Source organism: Saccopteryx bilineata, chromosome 9, assembly GCF_036850765.1.
Source record: "Saccopteryx bilineata isolate mSacBil1 chromosome 9, mSacBil1_pri_phased_curated, whole genome shotgun sequence".
Classification (NCBI taxonomy): Eukaryota; Metazoa; Chordata; class Mammalia; order Chiroptera; family Emballonuridae; genus Saccopteryx; species Saccopteryx bilineata.
In genome coordinates, this window is record NC_089498.1 from 35,686,758 (window position 1) to 35,713,906 (window position 27,149).

Genomic DNA, 27,149 nt, shown 5'->3' on the forward strand with positions numbered 1-27,149 from the left:
GTCTACTTGCATCTGCAGATGGGGCCCTGGCGTGCAGTGCTGGTGTAACTCCTCTCTCCAGGCAGGAACCCTAATGGGATAGTTAAACATGCAAACGTCGGTTACAGAAGTCTGTGTTCTGATAGTGCCTTCTGCAGCAGAGAGCAGCTCCTCCATGTCCTGAATGTTGGTGTGGTGTTACTGTCCATGTATCAGCTGCAGCTTGCCACTTTCTTTTCTCTGGTTCTCTTTCCTTCTTGCTAACATTTTTCTCTTCTCCACACCACAGCTAATATAAATGAAGGCAGTGGTATCACAATACTAGACTTCAAAATATACTACAGAGCCATGACAATCAAAACAGCATGGTATTGGCAGAAAAAGAGACATACAACCCAATGAAACAGAATCGAGAGCCCAGAAATAAAACCACATATATATGGACAAATAATCTTTTGACAAAGAAGCCAAAAACACACAATGGAAAAAAGAAAGCTTCTTTAATAAATGGTGCTGATGCCCTGGCTGGATAGCTCAGTTGGTTAGACTCTAGAGCATTGTCCTGAAGCACAGAGATTATCAGTTCAACCCCTGGTCAGGGCACATACAGGAAGACAAGTTCTTGTGTCTTTCCCACTCTTTCCCTTCCCCCTCTAAACATTAAAAAAATAAAAATAATAAATAAATGGCACTGAGAAAATTGGAAAGCCATATGCAAAAGAACGAAATTTGACAACACCTTGTCCCCCTCAAAAAAGTTAATTCAAAATGGATCAAAGACCTAAACATAAGATCTGAAACAATAAATTACCTAGAAGAAAACATAGGTATTAAACTCATGGACCTTGGCTGTAGAGAACAATTTATGAATTTGACCCCAAAGGCAAGGGAAGTAAAAGCAAAAATAAATGAATGGGACTATATCAAACTAAAAGGCTTCTGTACAGTAAAAGAAACCAACAACAAAACAAAAGGACAGCCAACCAAATGGGAGGTAATATATTTACAAACCACATCCCTGATAAGGGGTTAATATCCAAACTATATAAAGAACTCACAGAACTCAGCAACTCACAAGCAAACAATCCAATTAAAAAATGGGGAGAGGACATGAACAGACACTTCTCCTAAGAAGACACACAAATGACCAACAGGTATATAAAAAGACGATCATCTTTACTAGCTATTAGAGAAATGCACATCAAAACTACAATGAGATACCACCTCACACCTGTTAGATGGGCTGTTATCAACAAGATAGGTAATAAGTGTTGGAGAGTCTGTGGAGAAAAACCAGCCCTCATTTACTGCTGGTGGGAATGTAAACTGGTACAACACCCAAAGAACTTAAAAACACTGGTATGTAAAGACACATGCAAAGAACACATGTTCATCGCATTATTCACAATGGCCAAGACATGGAAACAACCAAAGTATCCTTAGATCAAGGACTGCATAAAGAAGATGTGGTGCATATATATAATGGAATACTACTCAGCCATAAGAAATGATGACATATTGTCATTTACAGCAACATGGATGGATCTTGAGAACATTATACTGAGTGAAATAAATAAATCAGAAAAAGCTAAGAACTATACTATAGTGTTTCACACAGAGGTAAGATATAAAATGAGACTCATTGATGTAGATAAAAGTGAAGTGGTTACCAGGGAAAGGTGATTAGGGAGAGGGGGATGGGGGGAAGGGAGTAAAGAGGGACAAGTATATGGTGACCGACAATGATTTGACTTTGGGCGATGGGCACACAATGCAATCAACAGTTCAAATGCTATAGAGATGTTTACCTGAAACCTATGTACTGTTATTGATTAATGTCACCCCATTAAATTTAATATTCTAAATAAAATTCAAATAAATAAATGTCAGCGTTAAAATTACTTTTTAAAAAAAAAGTGTTTTTATCTATCCTGCTCAAATCTTCATTTCTGCCTACTTTCAGCAAGCTCTCTTTTAAGTAGAATAATCTACCCCACAGGGCTTTTTAGAGCTCAGGATTTCCTGTGTCCTTCAAGATCAGAGCAGAAAAGGTAAAACACTGACACATTTTTCATAGAAAAATAAAAACTGTTTTCTCAAATTTTTTAGTAGTACAGACAATGCCTGAAATTTACTTGTTTTCTGGAGTAAATCTTTTCCATAAATGCTCTTCCTTCATATCTCATGTGTCAGATCTTCTTACTTTGATAGTCTTTGAAAGGCCCTGTATTGATCTGTTTTTTCTTTATCCAACTGTATTCAGATTGTGTATTTCCTAGAAACTGACCAAGTGGGTTCTCCTTATGTGCTTTCTCACTTGTGTGCTGTCACCAACTTTCTCTCGGATCTCAACAGAAGGAACGGTGTCCAGTTCAATGATGGGGTCATCTGAGGGCTGGGAGGAGGCTGGAGGACAGGGTTTATCAGGCAGGGGGGCAAAGGTGATGCATGCCTTCTTGTTTTGGGTAAACATAGCCAGGGGTCCCTCTGGATCAGAATTGGCTGCTTCTTATCTTCCTAAACATGCTCTCCAGCAAGCCCAGGCTGAAGTCACTCCTGAACACTTCCACTGGGTCTCAGCACGTGTAACTTTTATCACCTGGGAAATGGCCATCACCACCATCACTAATACCCTGAAGGCCTGGGGCCTGCTGCTGCCTCAGACTCTTGCATTCAATGCAAGGGCATGAGACAGGACCTCTGGCTCAGTCCTGAGTTCTGCCCCACTCAGATCGGCTCTCCCTTCTCTGAGAGGCAAGCAATGGGGTCTCTAGGCAGCTGGGCCAGATGGCTCTCCCAAAAGAGTGCTCAATCACAAGCATTTGCTACCAGCAGACCACGCATTTTTTTTTTTAGTAATACATTTCTCTTTTTTAATTTTTAATTTTATTTATTCATTTTAGAGAGGAGAGAGAGAGAGAGAGAGAGAGAGAGAGAGAGAGAGAGAGAGACACAGTGGGGAGGAGCTAGAAGCATCAACTCCCATATATGCCTTGACCAGGCAAGCCCAGGGTTTCAAACCGGTGACCTAAGCATTTCCAGGTCGACGCTTTATCCACTGCGCCACCACAGGTCAGGCTGACCACGCATTTTTGATGCATTATTTCATCTACCTTCACAAATCTTGGGGGTGCTATTACTACGGCTATTTGTAGCTGAGCGAATGGGGTCTGGAGTAAGTAACCGCCGTGGCAGTGCACCAAACACTGGCAGAACTAATGCTCCCACCAAATCTGTTTTTCTGAAGCTCCCAATGCTAATCCTAGCTGTTTTAAAACTGCCCAGAAGACAGACTGAAAATAAAGGGTGATGTCAATCAAGACTGCTTAAATGGCGAGGTGATGGGTGATGCCCCTTTACAGTTCTGACACTCCAATATTTCCACAATGGCTATATTTACTTTTATAAGCAGAAAACAATCTAAATGAGTGACCAAAGAAGCTCAAAAGAAACAGAATGTCAGAATAGGTCAGGCCTTGGAAGTCAATGTGTTCGACCCCTTTGTTCTAAAGATGAGCAAGCTAAAACCTGGACAAGCCACACAGTTTGCCCACAGCACAGGAGCTGTGCGCAGGGGCCACACGGAACCCGTGCTCCAGGCTCCCCAAGCCCAGCGCTCATCATGAGTGTCTGGAAGCAGTGCAGCTGCAGATTTGGCACGAGTCACACTGATTGGCAAAGCACACCAGCGTTTAGGAAAATACAGGATGAGACCCACAAATCAACTCAGCTCCACTTGAAAGACTCTTTCTCAGCACCTTGGCAGGTGGTCATTTCCCATCATTTTACCTTATTATCGTTATGTACGTTATACAATTATGATCCTGACATGTTGTACTGAAGAGTCCTGGGAACTACAAGCTGGGTCACTGAGCACTTGTCCTGCAATCTGCGTGCTCTTCCTGGCAGCTGAGAAAGCCCATCTAAGGCCTGGCCGGGGTGGACGAAACAAGAGACAGGTATAGGCTGTTATGTTACACTTGCAGCACTCATATTTCATGCACATGGTCTTTAGTTTTTCTTATCCTAATCTTCCACAAATATAAAAACGATCAACTCATTCAGATTATCTATGTATCAATAAATTTGGATTATTCTGGCTACAAGTGACAGAAACCCAAGTGACCGGGCTTAACGAAGAGGGATCACTGCTGACAAGTATAACTTGGAGGTCTAAGGCAGGCTGGCGTCCAGCACAACTGGACGTGGCTTCAGGTGGTATGACCAGCATCTAGTTCCTCTCTCTCTCTCTCTCTCTCTGTCTCTCTCTCAGCCTGGCTGGATCCATTCACACATTACGTTTTTCCTGAGTTGCTATGTATCTGCCAGGAGTTGTTCTCGCAGCTGGGGTACCACGGGGAGTGAGAAGGACAGGCAGAGATACATTTCCTGTTCTCCTGGAGTGCTAGTCCAGTGGTGGCAAATCAACAAAAACTAAGCCAGGACATGCCAAATGCAGGCGGGATTGTGGGAAAAATAAAACAACACAAAGAAACTAAGAGAAACAGTGATGCGTTAAGATGATCAGGTTGCTACTCTAGACAGGGTGACGGTCAGAGGCGACCTCTGACATCCCTACTGAATGCCCAGTGACAAAAATAAACCAGCAGTGTAGACAAAGGCAGACAGTTCAGGCCAAGAGAGAGGAAGCCCAGCAGTCTCAAGGCAAAGAATTTCCTGGTGCATTTTAAGATATTTCTCCACCCTCATTTTATTCATAACAACTTGTTAAGAGTCAGTCAGCATTTAATGAATAAATCCTAAGGACAGTGAAAATGAATAAACAGAAACTTCATTGAAAGTACAGTCTGGAGGCTGGAGGAGAGATCTCTCATCCGTGTCATTCAAGGCACACTACGGACCCCAACAGTAAGCGACCCAGCCTGCACCTCTGACAGGCCTGGTCACTTACTGCCTCTGCAGGGAGGCCCCAGCCTACATCTCTGACAGGCCTGGTCACTTACTGCCTCTGCAGGGAGGCCCCAGCCTACATCTCTGACAGGCCTGGTCACTTACTGCCTCTGCAGGGAGGACCCAGCCTGCACCTCTGACAGGCCTGGTCACTTACTGCCTCTGCAGGGAGGCCCCAGCCTACATCTCTGACAGGCCTGGTCACTTACTGCCTCTGCAGGGAGGACCCAGCCTGCACCTCTGACAGGCCTGGTCACTTACTGCCTCTGCAGGGAGGACCCAGCCTGCACCTCTGACAGGCCTGGTCACTTACTGCCTCTGCAGGGAGGACCCAGCCTGCACCTCTGACAGGCCTGGTCACTTACTGCCTCTGCAGGGAGGACGAGGTTCCTGCAGGCCCAGGAACAGCTCACGATGGGGGGCTGCCAATGAAAAGTCGGTACATTTCAAACTTTATTTCCTCCAGTGGATCCTTTGTTTACAAGGGTCCTCCCAAGCCCATAAAAGAACATTCCTCTCCTTTGTTTCTTGAGATTTCTACATGGCTTTCCATTAGACCGCATGTCCCAAACTGCAGTTCTTTGCTGTTCCTGAGTACACTCCTGTTGTTGGGAGAAATAGCTACTTGTTTCAGGTCAACTTTTCTTCCAGAAGCATATACAGAATTTTCATTGTAAAACCGGTAAGAAAACGATTTTTCCAAGGGAGACTGAGTATCTTGAGAGCATTTTCTTGAAAGTTCAGGCAAGGCCTGGGCTCTTAAAGCATAATAATGTACTTAAAATATACTCAGTAAGACCCTCTGGTGAAAAAGTAAAATTTCCAATGCATGTACATTTGAAAAAATAAAATCTCCACTTAAATGCTTATTTTGACTTTATGCCCAGGATCAACTGCAAAAGCACTTCTGTTCAGAAAGCAGAGTTCAGCCAAAATCCAGCTTGTTTTTTAGGAACAAGGAACTGGGGGAACAAACTCGGAAAGCATAAGGCAGTGGGCAAATGTGTGTAAGAGCATTTGCAGGGCTGCCTGTGGTAGAGGCCTGGTGACTCACTTTCCAGAGCCGGCATCTCCTGTGAGACAGCACTTCCTGCTGTGGCCGAGAGAGGGGAGCACAGTCCAGAGGGAGAAGAAAGGCCAGACCGGCAGGGAGGGGCGGGGGAGGCCACTCCACCGAGGGCCCAGGTTGGGTCAGCTCTCCACTTCCGACTCTAGGACTGAGTGGAGACAAGTGGTTTGTGCCCAGGGGACTGAGGACTTGGCCTTTGCGCTTGAATACAGCTCTCCCTCCCGGGAGTGCCAGGCCAAGGAGCCGGGGGCACGAGCGTGTTTCCTGGTTTGCCCCCCAAGCTCCTGCACTTGGCCCCGCCAGGGCCTCTCCTGGCAGGATCCTCTGTTCATCGCCTCTCAGTCCCCACTCCCCTCAAATCCAGATGCAGACTCTCCTAAATCACTGTTATTCCCACTTGTTTATTGCTCACTTGGTTCCCTAAATTGTCTCAACTGCTGTCCCTACAGAGAAAAACCAGCATGGCTGTAACATCTCACAGGCTAGGGGGCAGGGATGAAAATGAACTAAATGCATCCAGTTTTTAGCCTCCTAAATGGAGCAAGCGTTGACTGGTTAATTTCCCCTCCTCATCAGATCTCCCGGTGGAACTGCAGGACTTTCTAGAAAGGACGGAACTTGGTTAAAGCAGCTCCTGTAGCAAGAGCTCTGCCGCATCCTGCTATGTGGCCTCTGACGGTCCTCATTATTAGAAGTCATATGGTCGGGTCATGGTCAGGGTGCGGCTCTCCAGCAAGGCTGCTCACGGGGTCGCTGACCCTCTGCTGCCTGGCCAGCACCACACTCAAGGTGTTGGCGCCCAGGTGCAAGCCCTGCAGGCAGGAGAGGGCCCGCCGGGCGGAGGCTGGGTCCTGGTAGTGGAGGCAGGCCCCGTGCTGGGGCCCCCGCCAGGTGAGCCGCAGGGGTGCTGTGCCGCGCTCCCTGAGGGCGCTCTTCAGCTCACGCACCCGGGTGGCCTGCGGGAGGTTCCCCACGTACACAGTGCTGGAAGGCAAATCCTGCGCCTGCAGGGAACAGGACTCCGGCTCGGGTGGGCCCCAGGCTCTTCTCCCAGCGCTGTGGGCAGCTGTGTGCTGGCTGCGGCCCTCTCCAGGGCGCTGGTCACCCTGAAGGGTGACACGTTTCCCGGCCTGCTTCTCTCGGCAGTGAAGACTTCTGAGTATCGGGATTTTCTCCATCATCTCACGGCTGATCTGAAAAAGGAAAGCAGTTGCAGCTATTCTCGGGTGTCCAAAGGGACCGCACCTTGGTCACGAAGGAGAAATGAAAATCTCACAGCAGCTTCTGCCACACATGCTCTCGGCAGCAGTCTGTCCATACGTGCTAAGCCACATGGGCCAACGAGTTAGATGCAAATGGTCCCACCTGGCCCTCTGTGTTGTGGGTCCCCCACTGTCTTAATCAGTAGCTTCGATCCCCCCAGCTTAAGACATGCCATGGCAGCTAGCCAGAACGGGCAGCTTTCTTATCTTCCTAGAGGCCCAGAAAGCAGAGCACTGGGAGCCGCCCACACAGAGGGGCAGTGGCTAAGGTCACTAGTATGAGGGCTGCAGGGTCACAAATGGCAACTGCCCTGGCAGCTCCCTGAAATAACGGGTTTTTTTTGCCTCCATACCTGTCCTGTCTCCCGAGCTACACCGTAGCGTAGGATGAGATCTTTAATGGACCACAGGGAACTCATCCTCCTCCTCTCCACCCCTCCACTGAAGACACACTTCTCTGAGAAATGTGTCACTGAAAACACAGAAACAAGGCCAATCTGAAATAAAACACAACTTTTAATATCAGTTCTAGCAATGAGTCTAAAGTAACAAATACTACACAAAATATTAGGTCTCAGTAAAAAGGATTTCTACACAAAGGACATCTTGGCTTTTGACCTAATCAAGCAACAGATATCTCCTGAAACCTGCAACAAAGAAGGCAGTGGGTGTGCCAGTAACAAAGGCTCAGCCGGGGAGCCCATCTGAGCGGGCTGGGGCTGCCTCCATCTGGCCTGCAGTGTGGAGACCATGGGCTCTGTCCTGGCAGCGCAGCGACACTGGGCTGTGCACGGGGCAGGCTGAGCCTGGACAACTAAGGCTGGAGCAGAACTGGTCTCATAGTAACAGAGGAATCAGGAGGCAGAAAAGAAACAGAAAAATACTCGAAAGTCCCTTTTGGTAATCCTAATTCTTTAATGATGTTTTCTGTCTTTATTTTGGGCATGAAGCTTCTAAATGATCACTTACAAAGAGGCAAGCAATGGTCTAGACATGGGCTTGCCCCAGATGTGGGCATGTCGGAGTCTAGAGTGGCCCACGGGGCAACAGGTGCAATTTTTCTACAAGAATAAGTAGTTCGATTAGCATCAACATTCTCATTATGTTCAGAATCATATGTAACTTAGAGCACTGGTTCTTATCCTTGGCAGGCTGTCAGGGACCTTTGAGAGAAGTTGCGGTTCCCTCCCTAGGATCCCCTAGAATTCTATGTACAATTTCCTGATGTCTGTTCATGGATTTCCAAAGCACAAGAAGTGCACAGGCTTCAGGTTAAAAAGCAGTGAATTAGAGTAAGATTTAAAGAAACAGAAATACCTAAGAATAGTCAAGCCCCTTCCTGTGAACTTAACTGAGTACCTGGTTCTCTCTCTCAGTGCTCAGAACACAGTCTCCTCCACTTCAGCAAAGCCTTTTCTGTGGGTTAGAGCCCTCTGCACCCTTTGCAACCAGACATCCCCCTGCTCCCTGGCGTGGCCATGTCAGAACCCCTGCAGGTGGTGCATGTCCACTCTGGTCTTCAAAGCAGCACGCAGACTCTCAGCTGCCACGGAATGACCGACTGTGCCCGCAGACTCGCGCCTTCTCGTGTTGCCCATTGTTCAGACACAGAGGAAAACACGGGGCATGTTTTCCTCTACAACATGGGGCTACTCTTTTCTCAACAAAGGGAATTCTTCACCCGTGTGTCTTCTGCAATTCTTCTGAACTGATTCATTGAGAGGTGATTAAACCTTTGGGACCCAAGAGGCTCTGGGTCCCAAAAATCCCCAAAGATGATCTAAGTCCAGCCAACCTAACTCATTCTCATGCCCTGCTCTACCTTCTTAGGGTTCATATTCTTTAAACTGGTCATAATTAGATTCTTAAGTTACTAGATCTGGTAGAAAGGATGACCAAATTAAAAGCTGCAATTACAATCAGAGGAAAAGTCTGACTGTACTGATATGGAAGAACTCCGAGCGGCAGCAGTGGGAACCAGCAGGACTCAGCTCCCAGGGAACACCGCACTTCCACTGGTGCCCACCCCAGAAGTGCATAACTCCCATGGGTGTCTGCCCAGCAGAACCACAGAGCTCCCTCAGGGAGAAGTAAGTGTTCTCAGGAAGCCTGACCCACGGGGCAAGGCTCTGCACAGGCAGCAGGAATGCATTTTAAAACATGTCGTGTGAAGCAAAAACACATCCTTCTGCACTCATCACAGGGCTGGCACACGCACCAGCTGCAATCAGCTGAGGAAAATGAACATGGTTTGACCACACATTACAAACCAGCTGAAGTCCACACCGCCACACTGGCATATGCAAAGGAAGCTTTAGATGCCGAAATGCACAAATGCGGGCTTTTCCATAAAATTGCTGTTTCAAGAGCAATACGTGTTTTGGATAAATGAAATGACAAAACACATGCCAATGTATTCTTCACACTCCCCATGAGTTCTAAATGGAAAAATCTCCCCAGCTATGAAGCGGCTTTTGCCAGCTGCTTGGCATTTCTGTATCCTTTGCAGAATGGCGTGGGCTGACTGCTGACCCACAGCCGACAGAAAGGCCTCCGAGAGCCAAGGGGCCGGGAGTGGCATCACACCCGGGGCAGGTCCACGGCAGTCTGCTGTTTTTCCTGGCTGGCAATTAGGAACATTTGTCACATTCTGTCAAATTGCCATGTGACGTGAAAGATTTTGCTTGTTAATCAAACATAAAAAAAATATTTCCACCCTCATGCAACTAAAAAAATAGTATAAAGTAAATTTGATTTTCTTTTCTGTGCTACCATCACGCTTCATCGAAGCGTATAGCTATTGCTCACTTATACAGATTCTTTAATGATTAAATTAAAAAACCTGTCCTCTACTACTAGTACATGTTAAGTCCAATATAAATCAGAACTCTGACCTGGAAGGCACCTGTAGCAAATCCAAAAAAGAAGAGACTCGGGTTCTAATCCTGCCTCGACCACAGTTGATGGTTCTGGGGAAGCCACTTCCTGTCTGGCTCTCGCTTGCCCTGGCCAGAGCTAAGGAGTTGGGGTGAGCGAGCTTTAAAATCCCTCTCATTCTACAATGCCAGGGCTCATCTGAGGAGCTGCTGGCGAAGATAAACAGAAACACCAGCAGTGTTTCTAAGGTGAAATACAATTCACCGGAATGGTTAGTTCTCTTGCAGGAGACTAAAGCTCACTCATTGATGAAAATGCTTTGAGGTCCCTCCAAAAGCCCAAGGTGAAAACGTTCCAGAGTAAGCCTGCTCAGAAGAGCATGAAGCCAGAAAAATGTGCTGTCACCACAGGTGTCACTCATTCCTGAAAGCATCCACTAGCTTTCCAATTACAGCATCTCTGAAGTATAATGCTACAAACCAGTTGGCAAATAAAATTCAAGGCATTCGCCCTCCTAGTGCATTTGGTCATTTCTGCCACCTATAGCTACTTTAGGTATCTTCTAGAACAGGGGTCCCCAAACTTTTTACACAGGGGGCCAGTTCACTGTCCCTCAGACCATTGGAGGGCCGGACTATAAAAAAAAAACTATGAACAAATGCCTATGCACACTGCACATATCTTAAAGTAAAAAAACAAAATGGGAACAAATACAATATTTAAAATAAAGAACAAGTAAATTTAAATCAACAAACTGACCAGTATTTCAATGGGAACTATGGGTCTGCTTTTGGCTAATGAGATGGTCAATGTCCGGGTCCATATTTGTCACTGCTAGCTGTAACAAGTGATATGATTCACTTCTGGAGCCGTGATGCATGCGTGTGTCCCGCGTCACCTGAAATAGTACTGCATGTGAGTGACGACTCGCTTTGCGGCACCGCCACATACAGTACTCACATACAGTGAGAGGATGCATCCTGTGCTCCTCTCACTGACCACCAATGAAAGAGGTGCCCCTTCCGGAAGTGCGTCAGGGGCCGGATAAATTGCCTCAGGGGGCCGCATGTGGCCCGCGGGCCGTAGTTTGGGGACCCCTGTTCTAGAAGGTCATGAACCTGGCCGGTTATCAGAATCCCACAGGTTTGCACAGTAGATTCTTAGGTCCATACCTGGAGATAGTGATTCCAGAGCTGAATTACTTAAAAGCTCACAGTAACTCTGACTGTGCAGCCCCTAGGCCTGGGGACAGCTGCCATGCTAGATGGAGAGCACAGTAAAAGAGGAGGTGCCTCTAAGCTATGGCCCAAAGCTGGCACAGGAGCTGTGGAGGCCCGCGATACCACGGGGTGACCCACCTTAGACCACACGATTCCTGTTGGCTTTGGGCGCTCACACCCCGTAGCGATGACTCTCGTCGGAGTGAGAATATAGTTCACTGTGAGGTCATGATCCTCGAGGAGCGCTTCAGGTATGTCGATGACCTGGTCAAACAGAAGTGGGTGAAGGAGCTGACGGGGACACAGTTCCAGTCGTGCTCACTGCACTGCCCAGTGGATGTACGATGCTCCCCCAGACCCACTGGGGGTAAGGCTTAGCTGCTGCACCGCTGAACCAGTCCAGCCCCAGCCCCGCTGTCTCTTTCCCTCCCCACCCTTCTCTCTCTTTCCCCCTCCTCACTCTCTCAGAACAGCATGGTAGTGGCTCTGCTTGGCCAGAGGAGGCACCTGGCAGTCGTGGACGATGGTGACCACTGGCGTCCCCTGGCTGACTGCTCCCATCGACACCATCATGGCATATTCAAGATCAGCATAACCTTCTCCCTTCCCAATTCTCCAGCCTAAGAGACAACACAGAGAACCATTATCTCTGGAGGGTCTGTGGAATCGTTCAGCAGTCAAGTTTTCATTATGTCACAATGAAAGGAGATAACTGGACCCCCTATCCCTGGCCCTTCCACAGAAACTTCCATAGTAACCCCACAAACTGCCCACTGAAAATGGACTCACACTGAATACGTATGGCGGTTCACACACAATGAGGTGAACTTCAAACCTTGTTAACAGGCTTCAAAAGGAAACTGACCTTACATTTATGTGAGCTATTTGTTAGCAAAACTACATTTAAAAATCATGGAAAAATATAGTTTTTAAAAAGACTAAAAACAATGTTGTACGAATGGCAAAATAGCTTTCATCTCTTTCCTTGAAGGAAAAATAAAAACTCTAAAATCAGGGATATGTGATTTAAGATAACATAGCCTTACCTTGTAAAAAGCACTGAATAGCTACCCAATTCAAACTTACAGTTCTTGAAGGAGCATAGTTTAAGCAGTACTAGTACTACAATTTTTTTTTTTTTTTGCAAATTCGTAAATTGCAGCACAACGAAGGGATTATTATGGATTATTATCTGAAGCCAAGCAGGACGAAATAATTCAGCAGGACAGTATACACTAAAATGCCCTTTGGCTCCCGCCTGGCTGGATAGCTCAGTTGGTTAGAGCATGGTCCCGATATGCGAAGGTTGTTGGTTCGAGCCCCAGTCAGGCGCTCAGGAACAGATCAATGTTTCTCTCTCTCTAAAGTAAAAAAGTCAATTAAAAAAATAAAAATAAAAAATAAATAAAATGCCTTCTGGCTCCCCAGATGAACCTCTCCATTCCTCTCGGTTGGAAGCCTGACACACTACAGAAATTTTGACTTCCATTTAACATCAGCATCAGCATCAGCACCGAGAGTTTAATCATCATCGCTTGTGCATTTTTCTAAGGGTCAGATCCAATCACGCTACTTGTATAATTAAAAGCCTTCAACTGTGCATGCAAAGAAATAAGAGAAAGACAATTTAACAGAAAAATAGTGAAGGCTAGGAACAGTCCACAGAAAGACAGGCAGATGAACAGCACACATATGAGAAATGCTCGATTTCACTTGTAACTAAATGCAAATCAAAAGGCAAATGAAAAATATTCAATACCTAGGTCCAATATCAATTGGACGATTCCAGTCATTAACAAGGAGTGGGGAGAGGCAGGGCATACAGTGCTGGGGATGTGTGGCGGGCACCCTTTGTGGTGGGTACTGTGGCAACATCCATCAGGATTTAAAATCCACCCTTGGGTTTGTCAATTCCTCTCCCATGACAGTCCCCAAAGGCCCATGTGGGCCATATGACAACACCTCATTCTAGTGCTATCCATAAGGGAAAAAGCAAACCAAGCCCTGGAGATAATTAAATGTCCCTCAGCTAGGGCTATCTAACAGAAACCCGTCGGTGCTGACGGGCAGACGCCTGGGAGACACATCATCAGCACAGCACAGCACAGCACAGCACAGGGCGCTGTAAGTGCTGCTGTCCCTCCTGGGAAGCCAGACACAGCATGAACACAGCCCACACAGAACACACGCAATGCCTGCGTATCACAGCGTGTGGCATTTGTGCATATTGACTCAAGGAACAGCCAGCGGTGGGACTTGGGAAAAGGAAGAAGGAAAGTGTGGAGGTGATGCTTTCTGTGCCAAACTTTCCAGACATAGGCATGGTGGTTCTGTTGTTTTACATGTGGTTATCTGGATGACGAGCTTTACAAAACATCGCTTTCTTCTTCATATACCCTGAGCTAGAAAACAAAACTGATAATCTTTTGAAAGAAGAAGTCTTTGCTAATTCCCCATTGCCAGAACAGCATAGCCCTAATCCGGTCACCTGGCCTCAAGGCTTCAGGAAAGCGGCCCCAACCAGCATAGGGCCCTGCTATGTAAACACTTCTCCTCCCTTTCCTGCTCCACCTGCCCTGACAATGACTGGTGTGCACGAGCTACCCTATGTCACTTCTGAGATGATGCCCTGCCCACGGCTCACAGGTCCCTCCTCTGACCTCACTGACGCCCGTCCTAACTTCCATTTCTAACACTGAGCACATCGTTCTGCAGTCCAGCTACTGTCTGCGCCTCCCACTCACTGTGGGCCGACGACGGAGACAGCCCTGCTGGCCTGGAGCCTGGCCCATGGAGGCACGCAGGAAATGTGCGTTTATGTGCACCTGTCCCCAATGTTACAGATACCCTTTTAATTATACAGGTAGCGTGATTGGATCTGACCCTTAGTACCTGTAACTGTGCACAGGAAAGCGAAGAGTAAAGCACTACAACATCTCATGCAGAGCTGGGAGAAGACAGTAAATTTAAAGTCAAGATATTAAAGGTCAGCATTTAAAGACACCAAGCTCAATGACTGACTTAGAGCATCTCTCACTATACACTGAGAACCTCTTCCAAAGAACGTGACTTGGCCAATTAATTTTCACAGAGAGAGCTTCGGAGATGAGCGTCTTGGGACAGTATCACTTTTTATCTTAGAAGGAGGAGAGGAAAGAACGCTTTCCTAGTGGAGGCTCCCAATCACACCGTGTACACGCAGGTCTGAGACGGGCTGATCCCACCTGGAACCTCTGATCCCACCAAGAGCATCAGGCCGGCCCAGGGCAGAGCAGTGCAGAGGGGAAGAGGAACCTCAGGAGCCCCCAGCGCCTAAGCCCTGCGAGCGGCTTGGTGGAGCACAGACCCAGCTGTTCACCTGCCTGCATGGCAGAGCACCAGGCCTCGTGGGCAGGCGGCTGCTGCTTCATAACAAAAACAAGGTGTAGAACTTAATGTGTTTCTATTTGCTGGAGGCTCTCCAACACCAACCATTTAATGACACACTGCAAATAACTTCAGCTCCAGTTCCAGTTAACTTAAGAACAGAGGGAAATCTTTCACCACCTGAAGAGAGATGACCTCACTTTATTTTCCCTGGTGAGAGGAGTGAAAATACTGCGAAGGTGTTGAGTGGGGCCAGGAGAGGGAGGGCCAGAGTAAATTCTTCAGCATGAACGGCAGATGTACTGGTGCTGGAAGCCAGGCACGTGTCCAGAAAGCTGAATTACCCACATTAGTGTCTAGGAGATGGACACAGAGCTGGTGGAACAGCGAGTGGCAGGGTAAGTGGTCGCAGCTGCGAGTTCCCACTTTTAATCTTACCTTTTTCAGAAACGGCAACGGACCCCACCACAACTAAGTCCACAAGGACCCTGGCATCCAAGCCCACGGGAACGCTGTAGTTCCTCACACCCTGCGGACAGAGACACGAACCTGAACACTTCCCGGCAGCAGGCAGCGGTCCCACCCCCTAATTCACAGGGAGGAGCAGTCCGAGTTGGAATCACCTCCTCTGACAGGCTTATCCATCCACAGCCCAACAACAAACACATGGCACTGCGGAACTGGCGTTCAGGACAACCATTTTAGGGTAGTTTCTCACAATGTCTTCACTGACAGCACAAATGGATAGGATATTAGTATCATAATAACTAAATTATTTTCCCATGACACAGAAGAGCACAGTGGTCAGAACACAGGCTCAGGAGTCATGCAGAACGGGGTCCAAATCCCTCTCTGCCCTGTGTTTTCAGCAGGAGGAAGCTCTCTGAGCTTCAGTTTCTTCATCTTCACGACAGATGCACCCCCGCAGGAGTTGTCAGACTGATGTTAGAATGAAGTGGTATCACGAGGTGAAGCATTTGGCCCAGAAGACACAGTCAGTAAATGTGTGTGCCATGTTTGAAACGCTGGAGGCCATGATCTTCATGTATAGCCTACTCACTTATGAAATATTACCTATTTAACCAAAATGCACCCCAAGTACAGCCATGTGTACTAACTGATGGAGGTTTATATTTAATGAGTAGGGAAGCTGCTATGGTCCTGAATCTGATAAAAATAAAAGACTGCAGGTAAATCTAGGAAACCTGGTATCGACAATGTACAGAGCAGAAGCTGGCAGAAGCGAATCACTGGGTAGAGTATTGGTTCCTGTCTACAAGTGTCGACAAGTAACTTAGAGGATCTGCAAATGGGATTAGTTTGGGGGACTCCTCACAGCAAACCAGTCCATGGCCCAAGGTGTTCCCACTGCGGGAAAGCCTGTCTTTTCTTGACCTCATGGTGGCCATGGAGGCAGGCAGCTCATGCCCACAGCCCTGTCCCACCTGTTTTAACGGGCTCAGTGTCTGGCAGCCTTGGGGAGCAGACACCACGTGGGGTTTGTTGTGTTGTAACTCTGTCTGTCATGCTTCCTCTTTCCTCGCTCGGTCAGCCTCACCTGGTAAGTCCACCCAGATTGAATACAAGCAACCAGGAACCTCCTGATTCTCCAAAGTCATGTTCAAATCAACAAAAAGAGTCACTAATGGGCAGAAGGACTTATCATGTGATTAACACGCTTTTCTGCCTGCCTGCAGGAATGGTTCCTGGACACTGCTATGTCAGATTAAATACAAAGAAACGATGACAGACACAGGTGATTGGGGCATGGCAGTGGCAGGGGGCTGAGGTGGTGAGGAACAAATCCAGAGACTTATTTGCCAAAAATACGGCTCTGTCAGAGTCTCCTAAAGTAGACATGCACTGTGGCAGTGTTTCTGACACTAAATATATAATCGCACTAAAATTTGTACCTGCATGTAGATGTGGCTGTCAGTATCTCTCTCCATTCTGCCATTTTCCCTAAGCCATAAAGTAAATGAAAACCTTTTTGAGGTTCATGACTCTGGAGCTCTGATTGGATCCAGTATCTCATGTTATAAAAAAATTTAAAAAGCCCAAACTCTGCTGTTCAACCCTTAGCAAAGTTTGGTCATGAGGACTGGTCTGGCTTTCTCCCGGGCCTGGCTACAGTTTCAGGAGAGCATGTGTGGGACCAGCTGGGGCCCATCCCTCATGGGGAACCCCTGGCAAGGAGAGCAGCGAGCGCCTTTCAGAGGCGAGAGGATGCCGTCACAAGTGACAGACTACAATACTGCACCGAAGCTATGTCTGACCTGGGTCTTGATCCCAGGAAAAGACTGCTGCTACTGTTATGAACCTATGACCTCTAACTGATCACATGCCCTGTCGGCTCACCGTGGGCTCGGCTCTGTGGCCCATGCTGCCAGCGGCAGAGGACCTCAGGGTCTGCATTTCTGAGCAGTGGCCAGAACCACGGCTTTTATTCTTCAGCCCTTACTTCCCCTTTTCTCCTTTTCCACACATATTTTATTATTTTACCTTTTAGGTATTATTGTAAGCCACATCAAAGTCTATTTTGGGGATAAAATAGGTTTTCAATAAATAACAATAAAGCATTCAATTTTTATACATTAGATTTAAGTGGAAAATCCCTTTAAAAAGGAGTATCTTGGTGCCCTATTTTTATTCCAGTAGATTAAGAATCAAATGACCTGGGTCTACTCTAGGAGTCTGGAAACCCACCAAATTCTATTTCTTTATCTGTAAACTAAAGACACATTCCATTACAATGCATCCTAATGTAATAGTCACTTTTGCTTTACTATATTTGGAGTCATTCAAGAAAATCTAATATATTGTAAATATATATATTCTTATACATGATTCATATCTCTCTCTATATATATACACACACATATATATGCACATATAAGCAATTCTTAATTTAGAACTGGTGAAACAATTTCCACTGGACATGCTTTGGAAATTCTGTGTCTTCAACTGTTCTGGTCACATTTGATAAAACACTATTTACAAAGCCACAGATTAACTCTAGAGGGCGCCAGAGCACCAGGTAACTTGTTTTCCTTTTTCTTTTTTAACAGAATTTGTAATTTGCCAGCTTGCTGCAAAACAGAAACCAAGTTACAAAAATGGAATCTATGTATTCATAGTTTTTCTGCTTGGCTCCCTTAATGACAGGATTGCTGAATACTTTAACATCCCTGTTCATCTGACTTGGTTAAAAATAAATGTCAAACTCTGTGGTACATTTTATGCTATTCTAGCTCACCAGAAGCTGCGGCTGAGAACAGCTCTTTCCTTGACCAGTGACTCGCTTCCTGCACTTACCTGAGAGGTGGCGCACTTCCTCAGGGTGTCTTTAGTTGCCCCAGGGGGTGGTGTGATCCTGTTAAATAACCCTGTTCTCAGTCGTGGTGTTGGAACCAACAATGTTTTTTTGCTCTTTTAAAAAAAGGACAAGCAAAAATTACAAAATGAAATAGAAACTTTCTTTGTATGTTTTTAATATTTCAGGAATGGAAGAAAGTATTATCTGCAAGTTTTTGATGTGTGCCAAAAAAACTGCTTGTTTGCAAACAAGTAAATAATGAGTCAGGGTCAATTTTATTTAGAGCCAGTGCTTAGGATAAAAGGCAGGACATTCCTTAAACTTCCTGAGTCTACTTTACTCGCCAATGAAAACTGTTATAGGTGAAAAAAATGACAACACAAATCTGTTCTTATAAAACTTCCCACCATAACTTTCCTGTTTCACCTGTTCTCAGCACTAAGTACTATACAGTTACCATTTTAATTTTAAACTGGTTGCTATAGCTACATTAAACATGTTATTCCATCAAGTATTTATATATAGTTTGCTGTTCAATGAATCACAACCTAAGAGGGCAACACTCGATATAATCAATATTTTACATTAATCTGTGTCAAAAACCCTTTTCTTATGGTTAGTTCTCAGATTGTGAGTACCAGAGGGCACAGGGCTTCCCAATGGGGCCCCAGGCAGCAGCCACAGAACCCCTGGACCTTGGTAGAAAGATCAGAAGCTCCTGGGGCAGGCCCAGCAATCTGCTTTAACAAGCCCACCAGGTCAGTCAGGAGATCCACTGCCTAAGGCCATCTCTGCAGATTAGGCAGGGTTTGGCCAGAAGGCAATCATAAAATTTATAAAATTGTTTGTGTAAAAAATGGTACATTCTATTAGTTTTTGTACAGGAGATGACAGCCTCATAAAAAAACCTATAAAATTGCAGTGTGGCTTACTGAGATAAAGGTTTTTCAACCACAAAAGAAGAGTATCTAACATATGTAATGACCATATACTATGTTCCTTTTGAGTGTTATATTTTGGTTCATTTGATTTGCAGTCACCCAATGATTCTGGTAGACTGTAGACCAATTCCAGTTACTCCCTCTTTTTTCTAGAAGCTGCTCACCCTGGAGCTCAGGGGCTCTCAACCCTAGTTGTACATTAGCATCACCTGTGGAGCTCTAAGACTTACCAAGGTCCCGACCCACTTAGAGATTCTAAATCAGAGCCTGACATCACCAATACATCACCTCCAAAGGTCCCTTGAGGGTCCTAATGGGTAGCTAGCGTTGCAAATGCAGCCAAGGCCAGTGGTTCTCAAGTACCATTGGGTATTTACTAAAAACAGACTCCAGAAACCAACTCATGGCCTGGGGCTGAGCTGAGAGGCTGTGCATGCCCAAGCACAGGGCTCTGTGTTCCCTGGTATGGTCTGTGACTGTGTGCAGCACCATCCTTGCCTGCACTCAGGCTGGACTGGGAAATTTGCACTTTTATCTGCCTCTTAGGTGACCCTTAACCCAGTCAAATTTCAAGAAACCACTGGTGAGCCTGCAGCCCTAGAGCATAGGGACCACCGGTGTCATTGTGTGGTTTTTACCTGTGTCCAGCACAGAGCCTGAAATTCAGCTTGGCTATTTATTTCCCCTAAATAAATAAAGTGACAGTCAGGACTCAGCTGTTCTATCCTGTCACCTGGCTACAGCCCTCTCACAGGTTGTCCTGGCTAAGTCTGAAAGCTCCAACACACATTCAAAGCCTTTGGTTTTGTGCTGAGGGGCTAACAGGAAAGAACACCTTAAGCCTCACACATGCTGGCTCTGGTCACATGGTGGGATAGAATCCCAGCTCCACCATTCCTGATGTGCGACTTAACCAAGGCACTCGACCTCTCTGTGTCTGATTTCTTCAATGTCATACGGGAATAGAGGACGCTCCTTCAGGGTTGTCAGTAGGGTTAAATACAAGAAGATAAAAATGTGCCTCACGGCCCTGGCCAGTTGGCTCAGCGGTGGAGCATCGGCCCGGTATGTGGAAGTCCTGGGTTTAATTCCTGGTCAGGGCACACAGGAGAAGCGCCCATCTGCTTCTCCACCCCTCCCCCTCTCCTTCCTCTCTGTCTCTCTCTTCCCCTCCCGCAGCCAAGGCTCCATGGGAGCAAAGCTGGCCCGGGCGCTGAGGATGGCTCCATGGCCTCCACCTCAGGCACTAGAATGGCTCTGATTGCAGCAGGGCAACGCCCCAGATGGGCCGAGCATCGCCCCCTGGAAGCATGCCGCATAGATCCCAGTCGGGCACATGTGGGAGTCTGTCTGCCTCCCACTTCTCACTTTGGAAAAATACAAAAGAAAAATGTGCCTCACGCATAACTGCTCACTGTGGGCCCTTCACTGTTGTTGCTCCTGCTGTTATTACCTCAAGTTCATTAAAGTGATTTACTGACCAGGAAAATAAGGCTGGCAAGAAAGAATGCTTCCAGAAGAGCCCAAACCAGAGGCCACTCTTGGGGCTGAACTCCAAACAGAAGACAGAAGGATTTCCTACACAAGACCCTTGAAAGAACCCAAACAGGATCCCTACAGCACTTGTCGTTCTCTGTGAAATCACTTTCTGGTATTCATTTCTCCACCAGCATAGCCGAGGCTTCTCAGGAGTGCGGGGGGAACCGAGTCACCACACAGGGTGTGGCAGCGTAAGGCCGAACTCCAAAGATCCTGCACAGCCACACTCAGCACCATACTCACATTATCAGCAATAATTTGTTTCAGCAAACATTACATTACACAACATTAGGGGCGATTTGAATTTATTGCTTTTATAGTTTTGTTTGCACTTAATTTATATGCTTATTTTTATTTTATTGTTGCATAAGAGCTATGAGCACTAAAATTTATAGTTTTATTTTTATACTTACTGAATTATAATAAATTAATTTAAAGCAACCCTGGAGAAATTTTTCTTGAAAGCAATCCTATATAGTTAAGAAAGACTGTTCTAACATATATTTTGGGGATTCACACATCAGATTCCTTACTCAGGCATTATCAAGTTTCAAAGAACTATAATACTACAAGTGTAGCAAAAGGAAATACACATATTATAATTTTTCCCTTCTGCTGAAGAATTGAGAATGCCTCAGTGTCATCATTTTGAATGTCCTTTACCTTTGAATTCAGAAACATTCAGGACTTCTGATTGTCTGACTGTTAAACAGGTTAAAGACTTCTGGACTGTTCCTGGAAAAAACAATCCCAGGGCACATTCTGGGTGGGAGGGAGTCAGAATCATCCTTCTAAACACAGGACTGCACGCATTTACTAGCCACCTGGAGATGGCCTTCCTGTCAGTGGCCAGGGCACCGGCGCAAGGGAATGGCATTACCTGCAGTGCCAAGAGCCGAACACCTTCCAGCGGCTTATCGGGGTCCACCTTCACTTCTTGCGTTCTGGCAAAAACTTCCAGATCTTTGATGTTTTGGCAAGCCATATAAGAGCCCTAGTTAGGTAAACAGACAGATTTGCACTTACGTCAAGGACGAAGAAGCGAGCATTTTTCTGGGGTGCATCAGGGTTGACTTTAATGGTTCTGGCCATTTTGAACGCTGGCAAGCACGGGAAGTGCTCAGCGGCACAAGACGCACCCTGTTGTTAAATGCAATCGTACATTACTTAGAGTACAACTACAGCCTGAGCAGTGGGCTCCAGCACCCCACCCAGACAGGCAGAAACACTAATTGTGAAATAAGATCTAAGATCACCCAAGGAAACATCTAAGAAAGCAGTCAGGCCCTAGCTGGTTGGCTCAGTGGTAGAGCGTCGGCCTGGTGTGCAGGAGTCCCGGGTTTGATTCCCGGCCAGGGCACACAGGAGAAGCACCCATCTGCTTCTCCACCCCTCCCCGTCTCCTTCCTCTTTGTCTCTCTCTTCCCCTCCCGCAGCCAAGGCTCCATTGAAGCAAAGTTAGCCCGGGCACTGAGGATGGCTCTGTGGCCTCTGCCTCAGGAGCTAGAGTGGCTCTGGTTGCAACAGAGCAAAGCCCTAGATGGGCAGAGCATCGCCCCTGGTGGGCGTGCTGGGTGGATCCCGGTCGGGCCCATGTGGGAGTTTGTCTGACTGCCTCCCTGTTTCCAACATCAGAAAAATACAAAAAAAAAAAGAGAGAAAGCAGTCAGGGTTGAAAGGGGCCAAGAAAGCTAGCCTAGTCCCAATTTATTACTGAAATAAAACATACATCCCAAAAGGGTACAAATCATGCCTAAGCTTAATGAATGTTCACAAAATGAACACACCTGCGCAACCACCACCTAAATCAAAACGGCATATAAATCAACATTATAGCACCAACCCAGAACCCCCTCCCTCTCCTAGTTGATTTCCTTTTTCCAAATTATTGCTGATTCTGTGCATCTTCATCTCTTCAGGTACATTTCTCTCTTGTAGTGACAAGCACTAAAACAAAACAAAGTAGCAACAAAAACCATCCAAAAAGAACATTTTTTTCACAAGGTCAGGATGGCTGGAACGAGCTCAGCTGAGGACCAGAGAAAGGCTGGAGCTTGCTTCTTGGAAGCCAGGGTGGGGAGAGAGGTCCAGCCGAAGTGGGGGGAGGGGTGACGGCAAGCAAACGGGCATGTCCTTCAGGCCTGGCAGAGCAATCAGTGTATTTCCAAAAAGCTCTTTTGTTTTGTCTTGGAAAACAGCTATATCAGAGATCATGAGCTGTGTATGTTGCCTCTTTTAAACAAACCTTTTCCTAGTAATACTATCATAAAGAGACAGTTTTGATTGTCTTCTGTTCTGAACAGCTGGGAAACAGAAGCCCAGCATCATCAGGGACTGGTGAGGCCTTCCTCTTTCCAAAGGTGCTAGAAGGGGGCTCTGGTCTCAGAGGGCATCCCCCTTACTGTCCTTAGGGAGCCAAGTTTGAGGAACAGCACCACAAAAACATGCTTCCAGCCAGGATAAACATTTCACTCTGCTTCAAATGGTAAACAGTAGACTGACAAGACACAACCAATTCACCCACCCTGCACAGAAAGGCATGAGGCTGAATGTGAAGGTTAAATATCAGTAACATAAGGGACGTCTTGAAGCTAAAACATTCTAGCCTGGTGGTTTGGATTTTACACCACCATTCTGTTCGTGGAATTTGAATCCACCATGAAACAGGATGGTAACTGCATTACTAATATTACTCATTTAGGAATATCTTGTTTCTCTTTTGAATGCTCCAGGGATGCTTCAGTACCTTGAAGTTGGGAATCCTGTGATGGACAGGTCGGGGAAAGTCAGCTAAATTTCGTGCTTCCATGTAGTCCCAGATCTGCTCGCGGATGTCCTGTTTGGAAACACCTATCACGACAAGGGTGTGGCTGATTAACAGCAGAAAGGAGCTGCACAGTGCATGCTTCCCAGGTCCTATTGCATGCCTGCTCCAGCAGTACCCTGCACTCTCCCAGGCCAGACCAGGATCTAGCGCTTCTGATCGCTACATCACAAAATCAGGGTTAGTGGTACATTCTATACTCACGACAAATCACTAAAGTCCAAACGTAGAGTAAATACAATATAACCTAAATCACTACGATTAGTTTCCTCTTGCTGTAAATCCAGTAAGCTTGCCTTAACCTGAAGTGATTTGTAAACCAGTTATTATTTGGGATTACCAACTTAAACCCCTTTATTAGTATGGGAATCTTTTCTTCTACATCCAAGTTTGGAAATGCAATTTTAGACAACAAACATACTTTGATCGGGACAATCCTAATAAAATCTGCATTAACTATGTGCCCCTATTAGAGTGAAGAAATAGAAAAAGGTTCCAGTTCATTGGGGGGGGGGGGTGTGAAAAACCCCAGCACTTTCATATAGACACATTTTAAAGTATTCACTGAATTTTTTTTTTGTTGGTCCAAAAGGATAACCTTGAACAGAAGTTTGTTTCAAATCACTTTGATATCTCCTACTTGGTTTATTTTCATAACTTATTATATGCCCAGCATGTTGTAAATTATAAAGCAAGGAATTTATGTGGCGATCTCATTTACTGGCATACCCTTTCTACAAACCTGAAGCAGATTCAGTGCCCAAATGTAACTTCCAAAGAAGAGGAATGCACTGTATCTACTCTACATCACCAGAAAGTCTCCCCAGGGACATAAGAACATCGTGCGTTGGGAACGTCTGCCTGTGACACTGGTGGCAAAAAGCTAACATCTCTTTTTCAGAGAATGTAGACGGTGTTCACCATAACAAAACACGGCCAGGCTGCAAACCTGAGGTTCTACACAGAGTGGGTGGGTGGGGCATGTCTCATCACTCAGGCAGGAAGGGCAGGTTTAACCTCTCCAGTCCTCAGTCTCCCTTAAATGAGTGGAGGCTGCTCAAAAGTGACACAAGGGAACAGCAGCCACACAGCCACAGAAAGCTGGGAGTCACCTAGCTGGGCGGTGGGATGGGGTGGGCAGCCGAGGACTCACATAAACATTTCTGAATTATGTGGCTTTGAATCGTTCAAATAAATTATTTTTTAGCAGCTTTCTTTGTGTGTAAATGGAATTTAAAACCATACAAACGGATCTAAAAGGAAAAGCCTCTCTCCTCTCTCTCTGCACTTGGTTTCACTTCATATCTTGATTAGTCCATATGGCATACAAAAAGCACCCTCACATTTTTTTTGCAATTGCATAGTATTCCACTATATGAACAGGTCAAAATTTACTCAAGCAGTCCTTTACTGATGGGCAGTAAAAAGGTGGTTTCCAATCTTTTGTTATTGATATATGTTTTACATTCCTCCACCCATTTTACGTCAATCTGTTAACCCTGTGTGTAGTTCTAACGTGTAAGGGCCACAGCTAAAGTTTCCTTTGCTTATGCCCTCAGGCCCAGTGGGAGTGGGCCAGGAGGGAGCTCCACGGGGAGACTCATGCATTTATGTGCCTGTGGTTTGTTCATGGAGCAGCAGGCATATGTGGCCCTTCCCAGCCAAACCCCAGGGCCTCTAGGAGCACACTCCTAACATCACCGGTGCCTCTTAATCCTAGCTATATTTCTGAACCACTCCAGAAATAAAAAATGCAGACTTGGTTATGCTTAGGGAACACACATTTCTAAAGATGCAGGCCAAAATTATACTGCTGTCAGCCTGGGTAGGGCTACGTAGGCAGCTTCCAGCACTCAACTGTTTTTTTCCTGTTGGGAGCTCTGCACCCCCGGTCTCTGCTGGAGTGTCTACTCAGCTCCGTGGCCCTCTGGCAAACCCTCTCTTCAAGGCCCAGCTTTGGCACCACCTCCAGGAAGTCTCTCCTCCATTCTGCCCCACAGTTCTGGGAATCGCTCTGTTGTAGGGTATTGAATGAGCGGCAAAACCCCACTGGCTACTTCAACCTCATCTTCCATCACTCTTCACTTCTAATTTAAAAAGTGGCTCAACCACTGGTGGTCCCTGGCCCCACACACCTGCCCACTTCTCTTTCAGGTCTTGGCACTTACTCTCCCCTCCTCCCAGGTCCAGCCCCTCTGCTCCTTTCAGGACTAGCTGAGCCACCACCTCTCCGAGAAAGCATTCTCTGAGTGCTCAATCCCAGACAGATGTCCTTCCTTTAAGAACCCAGAACACCCTCAACTTTTTTCTTTCCAAAAAGAAACAATTACATTGACACAACTATCATAAAGCTTTTACATTATCACTTTCACTAACAACCCAGAGGTCCTACAATATCCTCAACACTGTGCAGGATACTGTGTGGGAACACAAGAAATGTAGAAAGCGGGGCCTTTGCTCTGGAGAATCAATTAATCACAAACATGTGAGCGACTCCCATTTAGAAAGCAATGAGCTAATTGGGAAGGGAGGGAGAGAATGAAAGGGCATATCCTTGCCCTTGGAAAGTTATGAAAACATAGGAAATGATTAGGATAATAAAAGGCGACATATATTAATGTGTGAAATGCCTGAACCCTGTTCTGTAGTTGTGGTCAGGTCAGCTTGGGTTTCACTCTTCCTTCTACCCATAGCTCAGAGTTCAGTGCTGGCACTTGGCAGGCATCTCCAAAGGTCTTTTTTTCTCATCCCACTGCATTAAATGCAACCGTTTGCTGTGTAGTTTACATGCTGCGCCTGCAAATGTCGTAAGAGCAGGAGTGACTGACTCGGGCGCACAGGGAATCCTGCAACTTAGTCGCCCAAGCCCAGGGGCTCTGGGGCGAGTATCCCCAGTGCCTGGTACATCCGAGGCATCAGAAAGCATTTAAGAGGACCGTGATTAAGTGCCCCAGCGTTTCGGTTAAACTGGTGTCCAGTCCTGACCCTGGCAGCAGCCGTGAGCCTCAGTTTCCCGTTCTGTAAAGTGGAAATGCTACGGGATGGCAAATCCCACGGGAATAGTTGTTATGATTGGTACGGAGACAATGGACACCACCACCTACCTACACAGCAAGTAGCCTCCTTCCTCTGGTCTCATTATCTTGGTATCACGGCGCGGGGTTGACCCCCTACAACATCCTTCCGCGTCCCCCGCCATTTTTCCCAGCTAGTTAGTCCCTTCGTGCCTCGCTCTCTTTTCTCCAGCGGTCCTTCTGCTCTATCCCTTGAGGTCCCTCCGCGCCCCCGCCTGCCCTCAGTACTTCCTCCACAGCCCCCGCAACCCCGACCATCTCTCCTGCGGACCCTCACCCGCCCTGGACTCCATAGCGACGAGATCACCTCGCGACATCTCCCCGGGCGGGGTCGGCACAGAGTGACGTCACCCGCATGCGCTCTCCCCGCGCCTGCGCACTGGCAGCGAAGGGGGAGGGTGGTGTCGCCGCGGAGGCCTGGTGGAAGTGGGGTTAGGAAGGAGGTCAGCCGGGAGACTCGTGTCTGTGGAGTACTCCCGCGTTGAGCGCTTGGTCTTGAGTGAGTTTGCTACGAAACTGAACAAGCCCCTGGCGTCTGGGAGCCCACTGACAATTCCAGCACACCCCACCACTCGTTTGGTACCCAGAGGCTGTCTCCTCTGGGAAGCCGCCTTAATTGCTTTAACAAAATGACAGTCTTCACCTCTGCGACCTACAGACAGGGCTCAGGTGGGGCACCTGTTTAAAATGTCAATTGCTGGGGTGGAATTCACTGGGTATGGGGTCAGACCCACCCCAGTAGGAGTCGAAAGCAGGCTCTGAGACGACACT

General features: G+C 46.7%; 1 protein-coding gene across 6 annotated transcripts; it reads right to left on the minus strand.

Moving 5' to 3' along the window:
- Positions 1–462: 462 nt before the first annotated feature.
- MTHFSD (methenyltetrahydrofolate synthetase domain containing) lies at positions 463–26,724 on the minus strand. Of its 6 annotated transcripts, none has more exons than XM_066242235.1 (9): positions 26,656–26,724; positions 23,227–23,330; positions 21,361–21,474; positions 18,000–18,113; positions 15,123–15,213; positions 11,826–11,938; positions 11,457–11,582; positions 7,575–7,718; positions 463–7,152 (listed from the first exon to the last, which is right to left on the minus strand). In XM_066242235.1, the coding sequence occupies exons 1-9, from the start codon at positions 26,693–26,695 to the stop codon at positions 6,655–6,657; spliced, it is 1,344 nt and encodes a 447-aa protein (XP_066098332.1). In that variant the 5' UTR covers positions 26,696–26,724; the 3' UTR covers positions 463–6,654. The 6 variants fall into 6 exon arrangements, with proteins under 6 accessions (XP_066098332.1, XP_066098333.1, XP_066098334.1 ...); XM_066242236.1 differs by lacking the exon at positions 21,361–21,474 and adding an exon at positions 21,507–21,620; XM_066242237.1 differs by lacking the exon at positions 26,656–26,724 and adding an exon at positions 26,409–26,647.
- Between the last annotated feature and the right edge of the window lie 425 nt (positions 26,725–27,149).

Bases quoted from the DNA above. Each gene is read 5' to 3' on its own strand.
- MTHFSD (XM_066242235.1), bottom strand. From the start codon at position 26,695: ATGTCGCGAGGTGATCTCGTCGCTATGGAGTCCAGGGCGG. The intron at 23,331-26,655 runs GTGAGGGTCCGC...TTGTCGTGATAG, and splicing joins CGCTATGGAGTCCAGGGCGG to GTGTTTCCAAACAGGACATC. The intron at 7,719-11,456 runs GTGGGTCACCCC...GTTTTATTTCAG, and splicing joins CAGGAATCGTGTGGTCTAAG to ATTGGCCTTGTTTCTGTGTT.